This window comes from Rosa chinensis, chromosome 6 (genome assembly GCF_002994745.2).
Source record: "Rosa chinensis cultivar Old Blush chromosome 6, RchiOBHm-V2, whole genome shotgun sequence".
NCBI classification, from domain to species: Eukaryota; Viridiplantae; Streptophyta; class Magnoliopsida; order Rosales; family Rosaceae; genus Rosa; species Rosa chinensis.
In genome coordinates, this window is record NC_037093.1 from 28419978 (window position 1) to 28443872 (window position 23895).

Below are 23895 nucleotides of genomic sequence, written 5' to 3' on the forward strand. Positions count from 1 at the left end.
TAGTCACAAAAACTAGCAATTTTGGTCACTAATTGTGTTTAGTGACCGAAAAAAGGTGGTCACTGGGTGGTCACTATAGGTCCGTCACTAATTCTATATAGTGACCACTTACAATAATTGGTCACTAAAATCAAAACTTTTAGTAACCACTAAAATCTGGACACTAATAGTAATAGAATTAGTGACCACGGTATTGATCACTGAAAGGGTAAAATGTGGTCACTAAAGGCATTATTTGGTCACTAAACCTCATTCACATACATATATTAGTGACCATGTCAACAGGCCACTAAAACATTGGTCATAAAAAAAAATATAAATCTACAAATAAAAGCCTTTCTAGGCCTTTTAATATTGGTATTCTGGACAATTGAACATATGTAAATTGTAATGAATACTCATAAAAATTGTGAAATACAAAAAAATAGATTCTAGAATAATAAAAGAACCCATCTGTGCAAAACTCTTAACTATTTAAGCAATGCAAACAAATATATAACTATGATAGATACTCATTGGAACTCTTGTGAAGAAGGCAAAGTCTAGAGGCATTGCTGATAAGTAACCAATAGGACACCAGACTTTTTCCCTGCCCATGATTCTCAATATTCTTTATCTTCTTGCATGCAGTCATGCAGTATACTTCTGGCTTTAATTATGTCTAGTTCTGGGCAATTGATATTCCTCTGCTGTTGTATTGAGCACAAAGCTGGGAAGTGCTAGAGATATGTCCCTGAGAAAAGTGCATCCAATTCATGAATGTTAATTCTAAACAAAAACAACTGCTAAAGATGAAAAGAGGCCTATAATTCAAAAATTAAGACCACATACCCTGTCAAAAAAGAGGCTATTCTTACTGCTATTTTGAAATGCAGCTTGAGTCTTTCCTCTTTCAAAGCAGATGATGTTGTTGCTATTTTTGCCACCTTTTCCAAATCCACTCCAAGAACTACAAAAGAAATAAGCAGAAATACAATGATATATTATACAAACCCAATTCTAAACTTACAAGTATATTGATTTCTTAGTTGTTTGGCTCCTCTAATACTATAATTTCATCATATGTTAAATTCAACAATTTCACCAAATGAACCCCAGTTTGAATAAACAATTAAAACAAGATTTGAGACACCCAAAAATCAGGGATAATGGAATCTAGAACCCTGATCCAGATCACCGATAATCCCAAACTCGAAAAAGGTACATTGTTATTGACAGAAATCCACAAAAATAATTGAGAATGATACTTGCAAAAGGAACTAAAAATGGACAGTACCAATTATTGAATTACATGCCAAAAAGGGGTCTAACTTCCCACTACATGTATGTGTGTACTCGCCTTCCACCTGTGCCTGCGTACATATAGGTCATGCATCTTAGTTGCAAGGATGAAAAATTTTCAAATCTGTTGTTTGACTAGTGAATATGCAACACACAAACCCAAACTCATAACCAGCAACAAACTGAATCATCCACTTATAATAACATAACCACAAAATGCATGATTATTATGATGAAATACCAAAACAAGGAATAAATTAAGGATAAAGAGCTTACAGTGAAATTAGAAAAATGTGGAGAAGAGGCAAAAGATAAAGAGCTTGGCCCTTTTGGCCAAGAAACTTAAACTGAGGAACGTAAGGATATCTGAGAAGACAAAGAGGTTCACCTTTTGTCCAGATCCAGCTTAATCTCATCAACTTGGTCATGAATCCCGGCAGTGAAGGATGCTTCGTTCTCAAGAATGCCAATAATTTTGCCAACCAACAAATTTGTTGCAGCTGGGTCCATATATGCCTTCTAATCCATCAAATCTTTTGAATTATTGATTTGTACGCACACTGTCTAACTTCAGATTACATCCCATTTAATTCGTGATGAATATTGAAAGCTCCAGGAAGTATGAAAATAATCGTAATGCCCTCTGCAAGGCAACTCTAATCTAACAATCAAAAACATTAGAATATTGGAAACGAAGACCAAGCTACTATTTCTTGCTACCTAATCAAATGGACTGCTACATTTTGAAATTAAAAAATTTTCGAAAATGAAATAAACTAATCTCAATAACCATAAGGAATCGTGTTAGAGTCGTCGAATTTGTTGGTCATTTCTCACCATGTCTTTGCACTCTTGGTCAAATTCTCAGTCTCACCTGCCACCAGTTCTTTAGAGATTCAAATTTAAGACCAAATCTCCTCTTAACTTAAGACTAAACAAATGGGTCGCTGAATGTTTCCTCTAATCCCTCCAAATAGTACTGTCTGTAACATTTTCATGCTCAACAAGCAAATGCATATACGAAATTTGTAGACAAGAGTGAAACAAAAAAGTTCAAAGCAGTATACATGAATGAAAAGTTGAGCCTTATTTCCATGACTCACTCCCTTCTCACCTTCAATCATATACATTGATCCCGCTGTTGCCAAGGCTGAACTCATCTCCCCACCATGTACTACTCTTCTTGATTCGCTCTGCAACCCTCCACTAAACACAGTAAGTCCAAATTGACCACCTTTAAATTAAAAACACCAACTAGCGAAGGGGAAAACATAGCTAAACCAAACACAGATACATAAGTAATTCCACTGTGAATTCAATTATAACAAATTGTATCAATCATCAGACCAAACCCCTAAAGAAAAATTAAATCATATTATGTTTTCAACATCATATTGTACTTGTCATATGTACACCTTGATAGAGTATCTTTAACAAAAATACTTGTACTTGGAAATCACAGCATCAAGAACTTTCTTCAAGCTGCGGCTTCCTATTATCTGTGAGGGAACTGACAAAAAACTAGTTTAGAAGATGCATGCGTCTCAATTCATTCACATCACTGACCATGAACTTTTTCTCAACCCAAAATTTAAATCCCCAATTCAAAATCTGCAAACTCAATTAAAATAATATCTAAAATTTTTTAAAGTACCAAAGCTCTCAAATTTGGTTGGTTTCCATATTAGTTTCTCTAGAAGATTTCCATGCCCGTTCAAACCACTTTGCAATTAGAACCAAAAATAAAGCAAAACGCACAATGCAGACATCAATCAAACAAACTTAGTCACAAATCGAAAAAGAATAACCCTAGAAAACACATGAAAATGAACAAGAACAACATTATTACAGACCTGATAAGCCATTCTGTCAAGATTTCTGGCCCCCTAGAAGGGTTTCACGTCGGATCCCTTACCAGCATTAAACCTTGACGCAATCAGAGACCTGATTGGATTGCAGAACACAAATCAAAATATGAATAGTGACAGATATAATCAATGTAGGCGGTAAGGCGGGTTGGTTTCAAAATTAAAAATCAAATTCTTTTATGAGCACGGCATTCAAAAATGAAGTCTTACATAATTTATACCCAAACTGACAGATATAATCCCGATTCAGTGGCCACTACAACAATGCAGTGGCCACTAATACTTGATCTATATTTGCAAATACTGAGGATACAACATTAAATGATGACATGGATAGATGCGTCACTACTACACAAAAGGCTTCACACGACGGTTTAAAACTGTCGTCTCACGTTTTGCATTTCCGTGGTCTATCCAGGCGTCGTCTGATGAAATGCTGTCAGATGACGGTTTTCAACCGTCGTATACCGATCATTGAGTCGACGGTTTGCAGCTGACTCCGTCGTCTGATGGACCGGCAGATCTGCCGACATGCTGCCGACAAGCTGTCGACAGAAGTATGCCGTGGTGTGACTTCTACTCATACCACGGTTTTTAGGATTCCAGCGTGGTGTGACTTCTACTCATACCACAATTTGTAGGATTCTAGCGTGGTGTGACTTCTACTCATACCACGGTTTTTAGGATTCAAGCCTTGTCTCTTTGTTGTTCAGAAGTCAGTTTTTATTTTTAAAACGTTGTGTAAATTGTATACACACGACAGTTCTTCCAGCATAAAATGTGGTGTGATGACTTAAAAATTCAGTACGCTCGCTTTCACACGACAGATATAACTCTAACCGTTGTATTGTGACATTTGAGACGATGGTTTTGCTTACTTGTTGTCTGTGTGTGTATCCAACAATGATATCAGTATGAACCGTCGTGTGAATTGTAGAAATTTTGTTTGATTCCACCCTATAATCCTCATCATACGACATATATTTTTCTATATATTGTTGTTGTAATGGCAAGATTTAGATTCTGGAATGAAAAATGACCAAAAGAACAGAAAATTAATCATAATAGATAGTTGTTATAATCCCATAACAATCTAAATGGGTCTGATAATGCTAATTGTATCTACAAAATAGGAGAACAGAAAAAAAATCCAAGTCAAGTTCTAATTCACTGATCTCCTGCTCTTCTTAGCTTTTGTCTTCAAAATTAGGCTTCACTTCATAACATTGGCACTCTCCATGGCCTAAAGAACAGTAATGGGGCTTCCTCATTGAAAGAGTTCTAGGATGTTGCAATGCTCCAAATACAGGAAGTTGTTGTGCTAATTATGCAGCAGCCAAATACTCTCATTTGGTGCTCCAAGTACTTACATTTACGGCAGCTACAACATTCTTAGAATCCACCGCTGCGTCACTGCTGCTAACCAGACAAGAAAATAAGCTTAGCAGCTATCCAAAGAATAAAGTTTTAGTCTGTATATATGCACGTCTTGTATACAATTAAAAAAACTATTAGCTTTACCAACATTTTTCAGTGCATCAATGACTTACAGAAGCAACCAAGAAGCAGAACTTAAATGTCTCCCCTCCTTCACAATAACCTATCATGCACACAAAGCACAACTAAAATTGATATATTTAAGCCAAATACACCAATTCTTGGCAACAGTAGGATCTGATATATACCACAACAAATCCTTTCGGTCCAAACGCAAGCTTATACACAGAGCCATGCTGTAAAGTCCAACCGAAGGTTACAGAGAAAGTTAAATAACAAACCTCAGTACCACAGTTGCAAGAATGTATTCTTATAACCAAAGGACAAGAAAAATAAGGAAAAAGAGTAACTTTCATAACCATGATTAACTCATGTAAATAAAGAAAGGTCTAATATTCTATTGTACAAATGCAAAGGCGTATGATGGCATATGAGGATGCATATATATACCCTAAACTCTTTCAGGAAACTTTGTTAGACGCTATATTTAGTGGCACCCATGGAGCACATGAAAATACACTTGGTCGCGTAAGCTGATTATTATTGAAAAAAGTAAAGTGGAACTAGTGAGAATGGAATCCTCGTATCTTGTAGACCAACAATACATAGACCAAAAGCAGAGCAATAGATAACACCCAGACCAATGCCAATACTGAAAAAGAAAAAGCAAGCTAGTAAAGAATCATTTTCATCAATCGCCCTTATTTCACTTGTCTATGACAAAAGACTTAATTACAGTACGTAGACGTAGAAGTCTGAATCTAACATGCAAATGTTGGACCAAAGAAAAAAAGGGTTGCAGAGGAAAAGAGTGTTCTGCAATGACAAAGCCACCTAAGTTAGAAACTATTGAATCTACGGATATTATGGGGGATATGAAAGTTCAATGCAGAACTACTGCACCAACCATGACAGGGCTCAATAAAAATAACAAAATGACAAAACTTTTCAAATTATCATTTGTGAAAGTAACTGCAACAAAGAAGAAAGAACAATTAAATGAGTATAATCAGGATGCATTCATAGTTTGAAATAGACTAGCAACCAACATATCATTCTTGAACATCAGTTATAAGCTAATAGAATTCCAATGCTTTAGCATCATCTTTGAAAAGAAAAAGGAAAAAAAGTTGAGTTACAAAGAAAAGCCAGTACCTTCCTTATAATTCCATGCGTGTCATAAGCAAGACGTGCATCTACCTCAGTGGACACTCAGCCAGTAACTAGTTTTGCCAAATCAGTACCAACATTGACTAAAGCCTACACAACCGGAACATAATACTGAACCATATGATCTAGCTAACAAGGAATTCACATTACGAATGATTATGATACAAGACAACCAACCTTGTTACAGAAACATGACAATCTCAATTCGGAATTCTCATGCTTGTTACACTCCGAATCTGCCAGCGCCATATCCACAGCATTCTACACCAAAGAAAAGACCACCAATGACTACGTATTAGAAAGCAAACACAGTTTTTGTAATCTAAAATTCATTTTCCGAAGAGAAATGCTTACTCTAAATATGGTATCAGGGAGACTGCATATACCCAAGAGTAGGGCGGAGCTCACAGTAGCAGCAGTTGGAGGAAACCTGGTTATAAATAATCAGTAAACTAGAAAATTCAGATACATAGAGAAGCGATTTCATTACTCCCCTGGTTCATACTAAAATCTTAGAAACAAAAAAAGAACAAAAACAATTAAATAACTTATCCGAAAACAGATAAATAGAAGATCAAGTCACTCTTATCAACTAACTAGCTAAAACATTATGATCATATCAACAGAAAAATCAGATGCAAAACAAAATCATAAAAATTTCAAATTCTACTTCTTTGTGAGTAACAAAAGAGAGGAAAACTATACTCAATGCCAATCAATAAACCCCCTCGCTACTGAAAATCCAAATTGCAATCTCAAGATTTAAAACTTCAGTCAACGTGAAAACTGCATTGCAGAAAGGAAATTAAAATTTACAGGTATAAACCTTTTGCACAACAGGAATGATTCGAACACACCCAAAATGAATTGCAAGTTCTCTAACATCCAGTTTGTTCCTGCACCACCACAACACAATCCAATCCACTCCAATAATCAGTATCCACTATATTTAGAAATGACATCAAAATTGAAACAAACAATAAAAAAAATCAAAAACCCACTTTAGACCAAGGCTGTTCTGCAAGGAATTGAAGGATCTGGTATAAGCCTTCTTCAACATCCCACTCAAAAACCCACTTGAGAAAAGCCTCTACCTTTCTTTTCGTTTTTCAGCTTTGCCCTCAAAAATTGTTCCTTTAAGACACAAAGCAAGACAAAACATACAAACGATCAGTTATTGGGATCAAAACTCGAGATCATATCAATGCAAACTAATCAATCAGTGTCGTAATACATACATGGAAATGTCTGAGCAACTCCCTCTCCTTTTCAACATGACTAGCTTGCTCTTCCTCCTCCAGGTCGCTATAGAGACATTAAGAACAACACAAGTGAGTCATGTTCAAATTAACCAGAAAAGAAAAGGATAATCAATAATAAAGTACATTGGTTTGAACAAAAAGTGAGGAGTTTATACGGTTTAACTTCAGCCTTTGGGTGAGCTTTTGGTATGAACCTCCTCTGAGTCAAAACAAAGCAAATCAGTAATATTGTATAAACTACAGGTTCACATTTAACAAAGGGCAGTGCACCATGCCTTTCTGGGAGCAGGAGCACCAGATTGTGGTCGTTGGCTCATTAGAGATTAAGATACAATCTACCAATCAACCGAAATCCAAAACACAAGCACAAACGCCCTAAACCAAGCACATAACCAAGGACTTTACATGAACAAAACTTGCTTACCACAGCTGAAATCCCAGATAAAATACGGCTGATGACCACTATCTTCACCACCATAATTGATATCTGCAGAGCATTGGGTACAACAGTCTGTCATTTTCACAAAAACAATAAAAAACCACATAACAAATAACACACCCAGCCATTCGAAAATTGAAAGACTCAACTCACATAATTAAGAACAGCATACATAGTATGCACAACATCCGAGGCCTTAGCAGTGATCCTATAAGCAACATCCTCAGTCTGTTTCGCCTTGGTGCCTTTAAATAACACCAAGTCCCTCTCTAGAACCTTCTCCCAGACATGAACCCGAACCCGAACCTAAAACGCAGCGTTCAATGCAGCCTCCCATAGTCACGCCTGCTGCGAATAGATGGTGGACGAGCCTCGCCAGGACCAAAACCCCAAAGCCAAGCCCTCATTTCGCAATCGCGGAACATGGTACAGCCAAAACCACTATTGATCTCTTAATTGAAGTAGTAGCAACTTAGTTACCTTCTTGGCCCAAATTTTGACATTTTTGCCTTCAATCTCAAATCCACAGCTCCAATGTACGTTCGAATCTAATACTGAGACCACAAAATTCAAATCCCAGTTACCCATAGCTGAATTTAGAATCAAAATCCTAAAGCCTGTCGAAAATCGACGCAAATCCCTAACCCTAATTAATCCGACTCCGATTTCGAACCCTGGCAATTCGAGGTCTTCTTTCTCTGATTCAACTCCACCTGAAAGCAATAACCACCATCGGTGAAAGATCTGAAGAACCCTAGAGGCTACCCATTAGGTTTTCTTCCCCTTCACTACTTTCTGGATCGAGTAACCAGATCGCTAGAGGCAGAGATGGTTTTTGTCGAGGTTTGTCAAAGAGAGAGACAGCTTTGGTTGGGGTTTGTCGAAGAAGGGTTTGTCGAGGAGAGAGAGAGGTCAGGGTTTGTGAAGAAGAGAGAGTGTCGGGGTCTGTCGAAGAAAGGGCAAGGCGTTTGTGAGGGTCTCTCAGTGTCAAGGGTAGTTGTGGAGTGAATGCCGCTTTCTTCCAGGGCTTTGTTTTTTTCTTTTTCTTTTTTTCTTAAGTATACTTTGGTTTAAATAGGCTCATTTGGCATGGACACATGTATAAGCAATTAGTCGATGCATATGTACAAGCCATCAGATAATGGTTTTACATATAAGTGTCGTCTGAATGCCACTTCAAAATTTTCAATTTTGCCTCCTCACGCAGCCTGGTGAGAGGGAAATAGATTTGGGGGAGAGAATGGAGGGAAATGTTGGAGGGAATGCCGGTGAACATCTTTTGATTTACAAATCTATAGATTCACACCACAGTTTTAAAGTAACTGTCATATAAACACTACATGCTGAGGAAATTTAAGTGGTGCCAATTGGTGCGAAACTTGCCGCCTCTCTAACAATTTAACCTCACACCACGCTTCCATTTATAAACGTCTTCTGAAGCAATACATAATTTTAGTATGAAAAACACTCGTTGGTTGAATTCATATTAGAAGACGGAAATTTTACAACCGTCATCTCAATAATGAGAAATGATTCACACCACGGAAAACAGTGTAGTGTCGTATGAGAGGTGTCGTCTGATTCATTTTTTGTAGTAGTGCGTATACTTTATAGACCACTCTTGCAACGAAAAAAAAAAAAAAAGGGACCTGCTTTAATGTAAAATTTGCACCTTTTGTCTATCCACGAATGCAAGGCAATTCTCAGAGAACTTGTACTGCTCTGTTCTCTCCCTTCAGCCATGTTCTGTGTCAGCTATCCCGACGAACACAATCTTGAAAACAAAAGACAATAATATACAGAAAACAGAAGGGGAAAAAGAGATCCAAATCATTTGTTGTATCAGGTTATTATCTTATACCCAACCAAAATAATGAAACCCAAATCACAAAACTACATTCATTGACTAAAATGCAGTTGTGAAAATTACCAATCTTTAGCTCGGTTTTTAGCTGGAATGTAAAACATGGTCTCAGCAAGCACACCACATTCTTCACTTGAATCCATTCCGTCGTAATAGGCAGGCCAATAATATTCGTAATTACAACTGAAGCAATGAAAGTAAAGATTTTATTAACTGAGATATAAAGTAGTTATTCATCTGTAAATTACAAATTGAAAGAAACATGAAATGGACGTTTACACAAACCTGCCAACTATATATGAAACATTTGATGAAATTAATGGTATATGAAAACAAAGGGATATGTATCAAATATCACTCCAAAATTAAAGGTACTCATATCAGAAGTCAGGAACACATAACATATATATTGTTTAAGCACAGGCTAAAGGCATGAAAGATGAAATTATGCCAAAATGATCAACATATGGCATTACTAAGATCCAACCACAAAATGCACACATAACTTTTTTAGTAGTTTTTCTTTTCTTTCCTTTGTATTCATTGTCTCTCTCCCTCACGTCTCAGCTCTAACTTCTAACTTCCTAAATCCCCAATATGTATAAGTGGTAATACAAAAGAACACAAACATAGATGGTCAAGTTATATGGGAGAGAAAAAAAAAATCGAACTACTGGCAACTTCTTACCAAACCCAGAAATATGAAAAGCCAATTGTTTATTTGTCGAGCCTTCTTCTTCGTCTCCAGCTAACCCTTGAACCAGAAATATGAAAAGCCAAGTTACATCTATAGTCACAGTAGCCGAGCAACCTGAACATTAAAAATCAGAAATCTGGAAAATCAAAACCCAGACACCCATAACCCTAAAATTAACTCAACTACCAAATTGCTTCATGAAACCTCTCAATTCAAACCTTACAGTCAATTTGATTGCCGGGAAAAAAAAAAAAAAACCCAAAGTCAAATAGCTCAACCATGGAGTCGAATCAGTTCAACAAGCCTAGTGCAACAGATACTTACAATAGGAGCGGTCAAGAAGGCAATAGGAGCAGACGAGAAGATTTGAGTCAGAGTCCGAGACTCCGAGTCGAACACAATGGGCATCACAATATCCACTTTTATTCACAATTTGGGAATGGGAGCGCGCCTATAACATTTTGGAGACCGCAAAATATCTCGACCGCGAAACCTTGCTGCTTGAAAATTCACCAAAGAAAAATGGAAAGTAGGTCACTAACTCTGAAAACGACAGCGTTTCTTTGCAAGTTTTTAATAACACGTAGTGACCAAACCTAAGGTGGTCACTATTAATTTTGCATTTGGTCACTGCAGTAAAATAATTAGGCGGGAGTTTGAAAAATTTTAGTGCTAACTAGTTCAGTGACCAATAGATAATGTTGGTCACTAATTCCATTATATTAATGACCAATTACAAGTTGGTCACTATGATTTGGTCACTAATGCCCATATTTGTTGTAGTGACTGTTAGATGATGAGGAGGGAATGAGATTTGGGCGTGAGAAAAGAAAGAAGGATCTGGGGTTAATTATATATGTGGTCGTCCAATGGGTAGAGAGGAAGAAGTGGATGGAAATAGATTTGTGTGGCTGCAAGAGGAAGAGATAGAAAAGGACATGTAGCAGCAAGTGATTGGAGAAAGCAAAAAAAAAAGAGTAATAATAAAAATAAAAAGAAGAAGCAGCACGTGGGGAAGAAAGAAAATGAGCTGATTATGATATTGCTGACGTCAGCACAGTTCATATTTTTCTTTCCTCTCTTTTTCTTTCTTTCTCCTTTCTTCTTTTCTTCACCTTTCTTCTTTCTTTCTTTTCCCCATTTTTTTCTTTCTTCTCTTCTTCCACAATGCACTTCCACGCATTATCAGAGGTGGTTGGAGTCCTCTCCCTTGATGGTGTTGACCACAATTGACCCGCATTGACTTTTTCATTCTTTTGTCGGAAACTCCAATTTCGCACCATTTACTTTCGTTTTCGTAACTCCGCTTATTTTCTAAAAAAAAAAAGTGGATTAATTACACAATAATTGACATGAGGATTAGCTTAATTCTAGTGTTTTAGATATAATTACACGTATATTGTCACACCCCTGATTTTTAACACAATTAAAAACTGATATATAATCCCATAATTATACATGCGTGATCGTTCAGCCATCAATACAAAATACCTAGAAACTTTTTCCTTTTAAACCAAGTACATACTGATGCCCTAAACCCTCAAACTTAATATACACTCGCTCACCACAGAGTTATATATTACACAAACTTACGAATTAAATTGCCAATAACAAAATAAAACGTAAATTCTCCTCAGAGCTCACCACAAGCGGAAGTCTTAATAACGGTAAAGTCAAAAAAATGGCTTCCTCCAGTAAAGCTGCAAATGGGGCTACCCCAGCATCAGCCACGATTATCCTGACCTACAGAATTAACCCCTACACCTTCTTAATAGTGCACCGCGTTGTCACACAACAAACCTGGTAAGCTTTTGCAAGCCCGTATGAGTAACTCAAACACACATGCACAACTCACCCAACAATGAATCCCATCAACTTGTGAGTAAGGATCACACACTCTGTTTTCCCAACACAACACATTCTTTTCCCAAATGAAAACAACAGGAGTCACCCCGTGACCGAAATCATATAATCGTTAACCTAACAATTCAATATGATAAATAGATCCAACCTGGATACAACAACAAATCGGTCTAACATGGACAAAACATCAACACACATCAATCATATCTATCGTTAACCTATCAAATAGAATATGATACACACGTCCTTCCCGGACATTTAAAAGAAAGAATCCCAGAAACTCCCTTTTAAAAACCCATTCTCAAATCAACACAAGTCACCCCGTGACAAAATCATAATAATTGAAACTCTGACAATTAAATATGATACACACGTCCTCCCCGGACATTTAAAAGAAAGAATCCATGAAACTCCCTTTTAAAACATGTACTCATGAGCATCAGATAGCTCCCCGCTACCCCCATGATGTACAATGGCAACAAACTAGAGTTGTAACTGATCGTAACCATTCGCCCCACCAAAGGCGTGATTCCCGATTCCTTGTCTTGGTTACCATCTGCGACCTGTCACCATCTGTGACATATGATTTCAGATCCCGTATGGTCTTAAAATCAAACGTTAAGGTTACCATCTGCAACCTGTCACCATTTGTGACATCTAAACAGACCCATCTGGTCTTTAGACCCCGATCTTCACAGATCAAAACATCTCAAAGAAGTCGCACTGGACTTAAAAGCGTTACACCGATTACAATCACCATCTGTGACCTAATCCCAGTCACCATCTGTGACTCAATCTCCATCACCACCTATGACCCTTGGTACTAGGACCAATACATTTAAAATAAGTCACGCTTGACTCAAATGTAACATAACACTCAATACTTTTCAAACAATCGAAAACATCTTTTTCCACAATATGGTCTCATGAAAAGTCACTTTCAACAATAATATGAACACTATCATGCATATTATTCATCACACATCACTCACAAGAATATATATATTTCACGTAAATATATATATATATATTTATTTATATATATATATATATATACGTAGTCATTCACTCAGGAATGCCTACCAATACCAACTATAGTTTGCAGTTAAATAAATAACGCCAAAACAATAATGGTAACTCTATTCGTAAATGAACCTTGTGAGATTACTCATCTCGAAACTCCCGCTGCCTCTCCAATAAAGAACAAAGCAGCCAAACTGCAAAACAACCGTCCAAGGATACTTCATCAAGTACCTTAGGAAAGTACAGCCTTGATTTAGTCACTAAAACACAAGGAATAACGTTCGAAACCCTAAATCGAACCAAAATTCCCAAAGTGAAGCCATTCGAGGCGAAACCACATCCGAGACCACCCAAAGTCTCCGGAATACTTCCACGATAGATATGTCCAAACCACAAGTCAATAGGACGCTCGGATCCTCACGGATCTAATAAATCAACCGGTATGAAACCGTAAAAATCATAACAAATTCATATCAACTCCAAAATTTTCGTATTATATTTCGAAACGCTCGTACCGACTAGTAGAAGACATATAATACCAGAAGCAGTCCCTTACATGGCTGGAAAGCCGCCAGAACTCCGCCACAGGCGGTGGTGCCCCTCCACCGGCCAATACTCATTATTTCACAAAACTCCCAACATCAAAGACGTTCATCCCAACATGCTTAACCATTTTCATAACTAGCTCAAAGTCAAAAACTAAGCATAAAAGGTCGAAAACTACCTCGCAAGCCGTGAATTACTGTTGAACCCAAGTTTGAACCAAGTTTCACGTGAATCGATCCAAACAACCACCATAGATCGATCCAGAGGCTCCTACGAACTCACCATTGGAACCATGAAGCCACAACGTCGCCGGAGCTACATTTTTCGACCGGGTCAGAAAACACCAAACTGCGCAGCCTATCTGTGCCGCACACGGTGGATATCACCGCTAGAGGATGCCACAGAGACGATCAGATTGATGTGGCTTAAATAGCCTCACAATTTAACCCTGCAAAATGTAGTTGTCAGTATAGGATAAGCAGGGATCGTTCAGTCCGGGGATTGTAGGGTAAACCTACACAAAAAAGTCAATCAACAAATAAAAGAATAAAATGGGGGGTTTTGAAATTTCGTTCCTAATCTACTTAAAATAAAGACAAAAAAAATAAAACTATATACAATGATCGACTTCCCTAAACTATATAAAAACAGAAAATCCATTTCAACATGCTACAAAAATGTGCCCATCTTAAATGCCTAGATAAGAGCTCAAATGAAAAGCCTCAGCGGATCAATCCATTTATCTGATTCGTTCTAATGTAGGCTTGGATCGGAAAAGTCCTTACCAAGCCTAATACTACTAATTTTCGAAAACACTCAGCGTAATTCTCTTAACTAGTAGTATTATCTAACCCTCGAATAAACTCACATGTGCAAATTAGCCATTACACATAGAATTTAACACGTAATTTTCAGAATCATTTAATCATTGAGACATGATTTTTACCACTCGTTATAACTAATTACTACTTGTTTAACTCAGCGTCTTAACAAATAACAGTTACTCTTGGCAAATTAAGCAAACACACAAGAACTCTCACCGTTATTCTAGCATGCAAACTTATGAACCTAACTCTGAAAATTACCTAAACACATAAAAGGGCACAAGATTGTAACATGCATCACAAAAGAATTCTCGAAATTAACTCAATAATAAACTGAAAATCTCAAAAATATTAATAAAAATATTCTGAAAATTCCGTGTCTCCAATTACACAACTCGCAAATTGAAACACACAAAACCGAAACAAAAATTATAAGTAGAGTCATAGTTACACTTTGAAGCTTTCCTCAGCGGCTTAGCAACACGGTGATAAACTTGTCTCTACTATGGTGGTGGAGCGTCCTTGACTCAGCGCCTAAGAGCTTCGTAGATTGATGGATGGATGGATGGTGGTCACGGTCTTGTAGGAGATGGAGGTTTGAGGAGTGAATTGGGCAATCTTGGAATGGTTTTTGGCCAGGAAGTGATCGGCCAGGAAATGATCTTGGCTGGGAAGTGATCTTGGCTGGGAAGTGATGCCAATTATGTTCTGGACTTTGCCTATTTATAGGGGAGCATTGGTTGGCTTTTGTCGATCATACCCTTCATCATTGGATGGATGGGATTGCATCATAATTCCTTTAATTTCCCAACTGAAACATCTCCTTTATGGCCTTAACTCCTCTCATAATGGGGCAATTCCTTTAATTTCCAAGCTGAAACGTTTTTCTCTTATTTATTTTCCAGTTGAAAAATCTTTCTCTTTTATTCCTCAACTGTCCTCAACTGAAAACGTCTTTCTCCTTTATTCCCCAACTGAAAACGTCTTTCTCCTTTATTTCCCTTCTTCATTGCTTGGTCAAATGTCTTTAAATAATTTATTTTATGACTCCATCATTGCTGTTTCCAAGAGTTACACCAGGCAAGGTTTCCTACAACAAGCAGGAGAATATCAGAATTTTCTAGAGAAAATATGTGGTGCCCCGAATAGGTATACCACAGCGCCGTAATATTAAGCCAATAGGAGCTCGATACGTCGTAGACATACCGTAGACCAACCAACTTAATACTACAAGGCCTTTTTGAAAATACAAATTTTAGAAAATAGGAGACCAAGAAAAACTAAATTTAGAAAGGATTTTAAATCAACAACCCAACATTCAAAATAGCAAGTCTGGAAATGCTAAAAAAATAAAGTGGGCAAGTGCATTGTGGCGCCTTAGGGCTTACATCATAACCGAAATGAAAGGAAAGTTCAACAACAACAATAAAACAAAGGGGTGAGGCGCGCTCCCAGGTAGGCGGACCTCACAGAGTTTCAACATAGAAAGAGAAGCTAGTAAATCGATGGAGTACCAAATGGGAAGAACTTCACGCAACAGGAACAGCAACACACGGACTCGGCCAACGACCCACTTCTAATCCGAATCGTCCAGAATGACCTCGTTATAACCTGAAATGTAGGGGTGAGCATTTCGTCTTCGCTAGCCCAACAGGGGCCGACCCAACCTTAGTTAGGTTTGAAATCTAATAGGTAAAACATAGCTACTAGAATATAGGTTGCGCGCATTTGTAAAATCAAGTAAAACAAATGCAAACCAAAAACAATCACAGTTGTTTCGTTTCAGGAAATCATATGCAGCATGCTTCACACAATTTGGAGCTCCGAGATACTTACCTGCCGTCTAAACTGAAATAAATCGGTGACCGACCTGGTTCGTCCTGAATTCGAGAACCAGCCAACTACTCTGTAGTCCTTGTGACTACAAGTAGTGAAAGTGTCCATTTCCTGGCTCTGAGTCTCTTATGACTGGTTCACTGTCTGTATTTACCTTTCCTTGACAAACATAGGAGCACAGCCCCCTCCGGAGGTTCACGGTTATCGACACCGTGGGATCCCTAGGAATCTACGCGTCTAGGTCCCATTCACTTTCAGGTCACAAACACAAACATACAAAAGGGTACAGTATCTCAACATGCAAGTCTAGCCTCGGTTTTCGCAATCAACAATTATCGGTTCTGAAAACACATGTATCACGAGGCATCGACTAATGAACAACCAAAAACATACTTGCAGGCAACATAATATTATACTAGAGCATTCCACATATATCGAAAAGCCTCTAATAAGGAAGGGACAGCTCACCCTACCTGGAATATGCTGGCGTATTCCACACTCTGCTGCTTCCCGCTTAAACTTTCTGAACGATCGTGTTTCCTAAACCATTACTTAGTTGGTAAGTAATTATCCAAGTAAACATCATGATCAACTTTAAAGTAATCGCGCATACTAATCCTTTTTATTTCAATGAGGCCATTAATTATTTCTTTCAACCTTTACCAATTTGGGAAACTAACTTCTTTTCTAAAAAAGGAAAAACGTCCTTATCACTTCGCAAAACTTTCGCCAATCCGAGCGACCAAAGTTGAGTCGATCCTCACGTTTTACGAGGTCGGTCAACCATGGTCAACTCTCGGAGTTGACTTTTGACTTTTGACTTTTGACCAAGTAATCCTTTATTTACCATTATTTATTATTTATTAAAAATAAATAAGTAAATAATTCTTATTTATTAAAAACAAATAAATAAATAATTATAAATAAAGTTTTACTTTTACTTTTACCCATTTACTTCTCCTTTTTCACCTTTTCACTTTTACCATTATTTTTACCTCCACACTTTCACTTTTACTTTTTACCTCCTTTTTTACCGAATTTACCTTTACTTTCACCTTCTTCACTTTCTTACCACTTTACCACCGTAAAACCTCCTTTAATCCAATTTTTACCATTTTCTTTATTTTCCTTTTCTTCCAAAAACAAATCCATTTCTTTTCTTCTTCCTTTTCTTTTTCTTTTGGCCAAAACTACACCACAATAATCACCAAATCTTCCACAACAAAATTCCAACACTAAGAAAATCATGCTAATAAAATCCTACTAATTAAACCATCCTCAAATCTCTAATTTCACAATTTTTCCAACAACAACAAAAGCTCAACATAAACCAAATAAATTCCAAAAATTCTAGGGTTTGTCCAAAACCCATTCCTTACCCTTTCTTCTTCAAAAATCACGTCATACTCCTTCTCCTTGGCCTTCTTCACCTACAAATCCGTCCATAATCAACATCTCAACCAAAAACTCGAAAACAAGGTTGCATGGATAGATCCTTACCAAAAATCCTTGCCAAACCCATAGCCTAGCTTCATGGTTCAAGGAGAAATCGGGTTCATGCAAACAAAATCACAAACCCAAATCAAAAACTCGGATTTAGGAAGAAAGATGTATAGATCGAAGGAATATAGGCTAGATTAGGATGGAAAATACCTTGATTTGAGCTTGAAAAGAGGAAATCACAAAAGCCCCAATTTTAGCTTCGGGTTCTAGGGTTTTTGGGGGATTAAATGGCTAAATTTCATGATTTTGGTTGGAGAAATGGGAAGAGGGGATGAAGAGAAGAAAATCTGGAAATTTTGGTGAGGATTGGGGTTCCGGCACGGCGGCGGCTGTACGGCGGCGGCGATTTCCGGCGAAGAGCTAGAGAGAGAGAGTGCCGGGTAGAGAGAGAGAGAGGGAAAGAAGAAAATGGGGAAGAGGCTAGGGTTTGGAGAGAGTGTGTTGCCTTTTATACCTCTCCCTAATTTTAATTGTGAAAAGTCTAAGTTGCCCTTCCTTTTGGGCCAAATGGGCTTGGGCTGCTCCAACTTCATTTTTCTCTTAATTTCCTCAAGCCCACTCCGAAAATTACCTCTTCCAACACCCTTATTTCTCCGATACTTCACCGAATCCTTTCGGGAAAAATTTTCCGAGCTTATCCTAAACCTTGATACTTTAAAAAAAAACTTTTCTAGACCCAAATTGGATTTTCTCTAAATTTCTTAATCCTTTTAATGGCCTCAAAGTCTTAATCTAAGCGCGAATACTTGTGTACCATACGAATACGTAGCTTCCTACGTTATTCGACAAATTAAAATAAACAATAAATAAAATAAAAAGAATACGGGGGTCTACACTCTACCCCCCTTAAAGAAATTTCGTCCCCGAAATTTGTACCTGGTTGGCTGAAAAGGTGGGGGTGCTTCTCACGCATCTCTGTCTCTAGTTCCCATGTAACCTCCTCCTTTCCTTGGTGCGTCCATTGAACTTTTACCAATGGAACCTCGCGGTTCCTTAGCTGCCTGGTACTTCGTGCTAAAATCTATATAGGCTCCGTCCTGTAGGTGGCATCACTTTGCAGTGGCAAGTTTCTCCAAGTAATGACTTGCTGGGTCTCCGGCGGACTTTTCTTAAGTTGAGACACGTGAAACACATTGTGGATATGCTCTAGTTCTTGTGGCAAATCTACCCGATAAGCCATGTTCCCAATTCTTTGGACTATCGGAAAGGGTCCAATATATCGGGGTGCCAACTTTCCTTTGACCCCGAACCGACTGATTCCCTTCCGAGGTTTCACCTTGATATAAACAAAGTCCCCTACTCCAAACTCTAGGGGTCTCCTACGCATGTCTGCATATGATTTCTGTCTACTCTGGGCTATTCTTAATTTCTCTTTAACCACTTGAATCTTTTCGGTGGTTTCCTGAACTAGGTCAGGTCCTAGTAAAGCCTGTTCTTGAGCATCAGCCCAACACGTAGGCGACCGGCATGGCCGTCCGTAAAGTGCTTCGAACAGTGCCATGCCTATGCTACGGTGATAACTGTTGTTGTACGTAAACTCCGCGAGTGGCAAACAGTCATACCACTTCTCTCCGAAGTCCAATACGCAAGCTCGTAGCATGTCCTCCAAAGTCTTGATGGTGCGTTCAGATTGTCCGTCAGTCTGAGGGTGGTATGCTGAACTCAAAATTATCTGTGTTCCAAGCTCTTCTTGAAGCTTCTTCCACAACCTCGATGTGAACCTAGGATCTCTGTCAGAGACAATAGTCTTCGGCACTCCGTGTAACTTAATGATGGTGTCGACGTACAGTCCCGCAAAATACTCTACAGGTGAGTCCATCTTCACTGGTATGAAGTGGGCGGATTTAGTTAGTCGGTCGACTACTACCCACACTCCGTCGTGTCCTCGTGACGAGCGTGGTAATCTGGTGACGAAGTCCATGGTGATGTCTTCCCACTTCCACACTGGTATAGGTAGCGGCTGAAGTAGTCCTGCTGGTACTTGGTGTTCTGCTTTTACTTGCTGACATATTGCACATCGGGCAACGTAGTCGGCCACATCCTTCTTCATCCCTCGCCACCAAAACTGGCGCTTCATGTCTTGGTACATCTTTCCTGCTCCCGGGTGCATAGTGAAGCAAGTACGATGTGCTTCTTCGAGCACCATCTTCCTAACATGGTCGTTTTCAGGGACAACCATCCGGCCCTTAAATCTAACACAACTATCTTGGCCCACTGTCCACTCGTTGGTGACTTCTCCGGCGTAAATCTGTGCTCGGAGCATATGCGTATCCGGGTCGTTCCACTGGCTTTCTTCCACGAGTTGTAGCAATTGGGGTCTCAGAGTTAAACTCGCGAGGTACCCCTGAGGGTTTCCCTCCTGGGGATACAAGCCAAACTCCTCCAGAGTTTTCAACGTCTCGTTTCGTGACAAGAAGATGCAGGATAACGAACTTCTCATCTTTCTGCTCAAGGCGTCAGCAACGACATTTGCTTTTCCCGGGTGGTAGAGCAAATTGAACTCGTAGTCCTTCAGATACTCCATCCATCTTCTCTGGCGTAGATTCAAGTCACGCTGAGTGTAGATGTACTTCAGACTCTTGTGATCAGAGTAGACTTCAAATTGCGTGCCATAGAGATAGCACCTCCAGATCTTCAATGCGAAGACGATAGCAGCCAATTCTAAGTCGTGAGTCGGGTAGTTCCTCTCGTGCGGCTTTAACTGTCTAGAGCCATAGGCCACAACTTGGCCATTTTGCATAAGCACACAACCTAGTCCGTTCCCCGAGGCGTCGGTGTACACTTGGTACGGGTCGACATTGTTCGGAAGAACTAGTACAGGTGCGGTTGTCAGCCTCGTCTTAAGCTCTACAAAAGCGTTCTCACACTTGTCGTCCCACTCGAACTTTGCGCCTTTCCTTGTCAGCTTGGTCAATGGTAGAGCGATCTTAGAGAAATCTTGGATAAAGCGGCGGTAGTAACCAGCCAGTCCAAGAAAACTGCGGATTTCGGTCACGTTCTGTGGTTGTTCCCAATTAACTACAGCTTCGACTTTCGAAGGCTCCACTGAAAGTCCAGCTGTAGAGATGACATGTCCAAGGAACTTTACTTCGGTGAGCCAGAAGTCACACTTGGATTTCTTAGCGTAGAGTTGGTGATCCAATAGTGTCTGCAGAACTATGCGAAGATGATAAGCGTGCTCCTCTTGCGTCTTGGAGTAGATGAGGATGTCGTCGATAAAGACAATCACGAACTTATCCAAGTAGGGTCGAACTACTCGGTTCATTAGATCCATGAATGCGGCTGGGGCGTTGGTTAGCCCAAAAGGCATGACAACAAACTCGAAGTGCCCATAGCGCGTTCGGAAAGCCGTCTTCGGTATGTCCTCTTCACGTACTCGCAACTGGTGATACCCTGATCGAAGATCGATCTTAGAGAAGAACATCGCTCCCGCAAGTTGGTCAAACAACTCGTCTATCCTTGGTAGTGGATACTTGTTCTTGATCGTTACTTGGTTCAATCGTCGATAATCTACGCACAAACGTAGCGTTCCATCAGGCTTCTTAGCAAACAAGACAGAAGCTCCCCAAGGTGATGAACTCTTTCGGATGAATCCCTTGCTTTCCAGGTTTTCTAATTGTAACCTCAATTCGCTCATCTCGGCTGGTGCCATCTGATATGGCGATATCGAGATCGGCTCGGTACCGGGAACTAGGTCAATGCGAAATTCCACTTCACGATGCGGGGGTAATCCTGGTAGCTCCTCCAGGAATACATCGGGGTACTCGTCTACAATCGGCACGTAGCCGTGGGTCTCCATGTTTGCCTTTTCCCCTGCCGCGATGATGCTGTAACAAGCAAGCGTTCTCCTTCCTCGAAAACAAGCCTTCAGTAGTGAACTTGGAGGTAGGAGGGGTTCTGCCATTTTTATTTCGAAGGCCTCCCTGCTTGGTGGCATGATTCGTACGGCGCATCGATCGCAATCGATGAGTGCTCTGTACTTGCTCAGCCAGTCCATCCCGAGAATTAGATCAAAATCATACAACTCGATTGGATAGAGATCGGCTTGGAGCTTCCTACCGCCAATAACAACTTGGCACTTCCTATAGACTTTGTCTACTCCAGTCCCCACACCAAGCGGTGTGTTAAAGTCGAAAACTCCGTCTAGCGGGGTTGGTTCTAGTTCTAGTGACTCAGCTAACCATGTAGTGATGAATGAATGAGATGCACCAGTGTCAAGCAAAACTCTAGCCTCAGAGTTAGAGATGAGTATCGTACCAGCTAGTGCGGTGCCAGAGCCAGAAGCCTCAGTAGTCTCTCCACCGGTGATTGCATTCAGTTGTCCACGTCCTCCCTGGCTGCGTCCTCCACGGTTTCTTCCTCGGTTTGCCTGGTTGGCAGGTCGTGGTGCAGTGATCTGCTGGTCATACCTCACTGCCAGCGGCTGAGGTTGTTGGTACTGCTACTGAGTAGGGTTCGGTGGTCGATATGGTGCTGGCGATATCTGAGTCGATAGTGACTGAGCTGGCCTCAGATTCTGGAATCCCGAGCCAGAAGACGCTCCTTGTGAGTTGTTAACAAACGGGCAGCGAACCTTGGTGTGTCCAGGTTGGCCACAAGCAAAACAAGTGTAGGGGGCAGGGCCCCGTCTCCCTGAAGATCCACTACTACTGCTGGAACTGGCATATCCTTGGGAATTTCCTCCTCGGAGCTTCCTCCGGTGCACCAAGTGATTCTTCCGTGGGTGAGAGCTTCCCTGACCATCCCCACGTCTTGGGTATGCAGCTTCATCAGCCTCGATGGCGTAGGCGGCGGCTACAGACTCACTATAGCTCAAGGTAGTGTCCGAGCGTAACTCACGTCGAATCGAGTCTCGGAGTCCCGCCATGAACCTCTGTTTCTTCATCTGATCGTCGTTGGCGATTGCTGGCACATACTTAAGTAGTCGTGTGAAGGCCACAACATACTCGTGAGTGGTCTTGTTTCTTTGGGTCAAAACAAAGAACTCACTGATCTTTTGTGCCTTCAGGACAGGTGGAAAGAACCTCTCCAGAAAGAGTTGCTCGAACTCTGCCCAAGTTAGATCAGCGACAGTCCGTAGGCTACGGACGGTATCCCACCAGTTGTCAGCCTCCCCGACAAGCTGGTGTACAGCTAGGGACACACGGTACTGCTCCGGTGTCCGTAAGATATCCAAGATCTTCAAGATTTGCCTCAACCAGTTTTCGGCCTCGCAGGCTTCACCAATTCCGTTGAACTGGGGTGGTTTAAGCTTGGTAAACTGCTCCAAGCATTGCGCCACCCTATATCTTTCAAGTTCTTCCGGGGTCTGTTCCGGGGCATTGCCTAGGGCTTCGAATGCCCTTAGCACTGCTGCCATTCTAGGATCGGGTCGTGGCGGCATCGTAACAGGAGTCAAACTGAGACAGAACAAAAGACAATATGATTCACAAGGCTCACAACATGAGATCAATCATAACTCTTCAACGTCCAGTTGAAGTCTACAAATCCAAGACTTTTCCATTTTCATGTGCCAAGTGCACGATGTGGAATCTCCCTAATGAAGATCTCACAATATTATTTTGCAATACCACAAAACTACAATGATCGGATTATACCACGAATGAATGACTCTCGAAAAGAAGCAAAGTAGATAGGGGGGGTCCACGCGAAGGGTTAGGGTAGCGCAAAGGAATCTAAATGAGAAGCGATGGTTTTGGGATTAGGCGTCACGGTGATTTGAAACTTCTTTCCTTAAATCCTTTTCTTTTGAAATCGAAACGATTTGCAAGACAACGAAAACTCAAAAGATATTCCTCAAAGATATATTTTTTTTTTTTGGAAAAGAAAAACACTTTTAGAAAACCAAGAAAAACTTTCACGAAAACCTTTTTGGGTTGTTGGGTTTTTTAGCAAAAACGCTTTTACAAAAACAACCTTTTTTCGAAACCGGCTCTGATACCACTCTACTGTGGCGCCCCGAATAGGTATGCCACAGCGCTGTAATATTAAGCCAATAGGAGCTCGATACGTCGTAGACATACCGTAGACATACCGTAGACCTACCAACTTAATACTACAAGGCCTTTTTGAAAATACAAATTTTAGAAAATAGGAGACCAAGAAAAACTAAATTTAGAAAGGATTTTAAATCAACAACCCAACATTCAAAATAGCAAGTCTGGAAATGCTAAAAAAATAAAGTGGGCAAGTGCATTGTGGCGCCTTAGGGCTTACATCATA

At 39.9% G+C, this 23895-nt stretch overlaps 2 protein-coding genes and 2 long non-coding RNA genes across 24 annotated transcripts; all 4 read right to left on the bottom strand.

Moving 5' to 3' along the window:
* Positions 1-283: 283 nt before the first annotated feature.
* Positions 284-3421, bottom strand: LOC112168727. 5 transcript variants are annotated; one of them, XR_005802005.1, is made up of 8 exons: positions 3360-3421; positions 3135-3225; positions 2697-2780; positions 2396-2474; positions 1670-2155; positions 1277-1352; positions 832-949; positions 284-733 (listed from the first exon to the last, which is right to left on the bottom strand). XR_005802005.1 is itself a non-coding variant. In XM_040509155.1 (7 exons), the coding sequence occupies exons 4-7, from the start codon at positions 1789-1791 to the stop codon at positions 652-654; spliced, it is 399 nt and encodes a 132-aa protein (XP_040365089.1). In that variant the 5' UTR covers positions 1792-2155; positions 2396-2474; positions 3135-3225; positions 3360-3409; the 3' UTR covers positions 284-651. The 5 variants fall into 5 exon arrangements, 3 of the variants coding, with proteins under 3 accessions (XP_040365089.1, XP_040365087.1, XP_040365088.1); XR_005802004.1 differs by having other exon boundaries at positions 2697-3225; XM_040509155.1 differs by lacking the exon at positions 2697-2780 and having other exon boundaries at positions 1277-1353; positions 3360-3409.
* A 783-nt stretch (positions 3422-4204) lies between these two features.
* Positions 4205-10871, bottom strand: LOC112169423. 17 transcript variants are annotated; one of them, XR_005802014.1, is made up of 16 exons: positions 10403-10871; positions 10070-10192; positions 9448-9564; positions 9190-9291; positions 7671-8230; positions 7503-7565; positions 7234-7277; positions 7055-7121; positions 6818-6950; positions 6633-6712; positions 6171-6246; positions 5994-6077; positions 5802-5906; positions 4835-4882; positions 4675-4749; positions 4205-4565 (listed from the first exon to the last, which is right to left on the bottom strand). It is a non-coding gene; the product is annotated as an uncharacterized LOC112169423 (long non-coding RNA). The 17 variants fall into 17 exon arrangements; XR_005802015.1 differs by having other exon boundaries at positions 4671-4749; XR_005802012.1 differs by having other exon boundaries at positions 4700-4749; positions 7202-7277.
* Positions 10872-17565: 6694 nt separating this feature from the next.
* Positions 17566-17997, bottom strand: LOC112169178. Its single transcript, XR_002924583.2, has 3 exons — positions 17824-17997; positions 17671-17695; positions 17566-17600 (listed from the first exon to the last, which is right to left on the bottom strand). It is a non-coding gene; the product is annotated as an uncharacterized LOC112169178 (long non-coding RNA).
* Positions 17998-18417: 420 nt separating this feature from the next.
* On the bottom strand, positions 18418-23056 carry LOC112171166. The gene is made up of 4 exons (XM_024308391.2): positions 22247-23056; positions 21274-22096; positions 20147-21048; positions 18418-19357 (listed from the first exon to the last, which is right to left on the bottom strand). The coding sequence occupies exons 1-4, from the start codon at positions 23054-23056 to the stop codon at positions 18695-18697; spliced, it is 3198 nt and encodes a 1065-aa protein (XP_024164159.1). The 3' UTR covers positions 18418-18694.
* Positions 23057-23895: the final 839 nt, after the last annotated feature.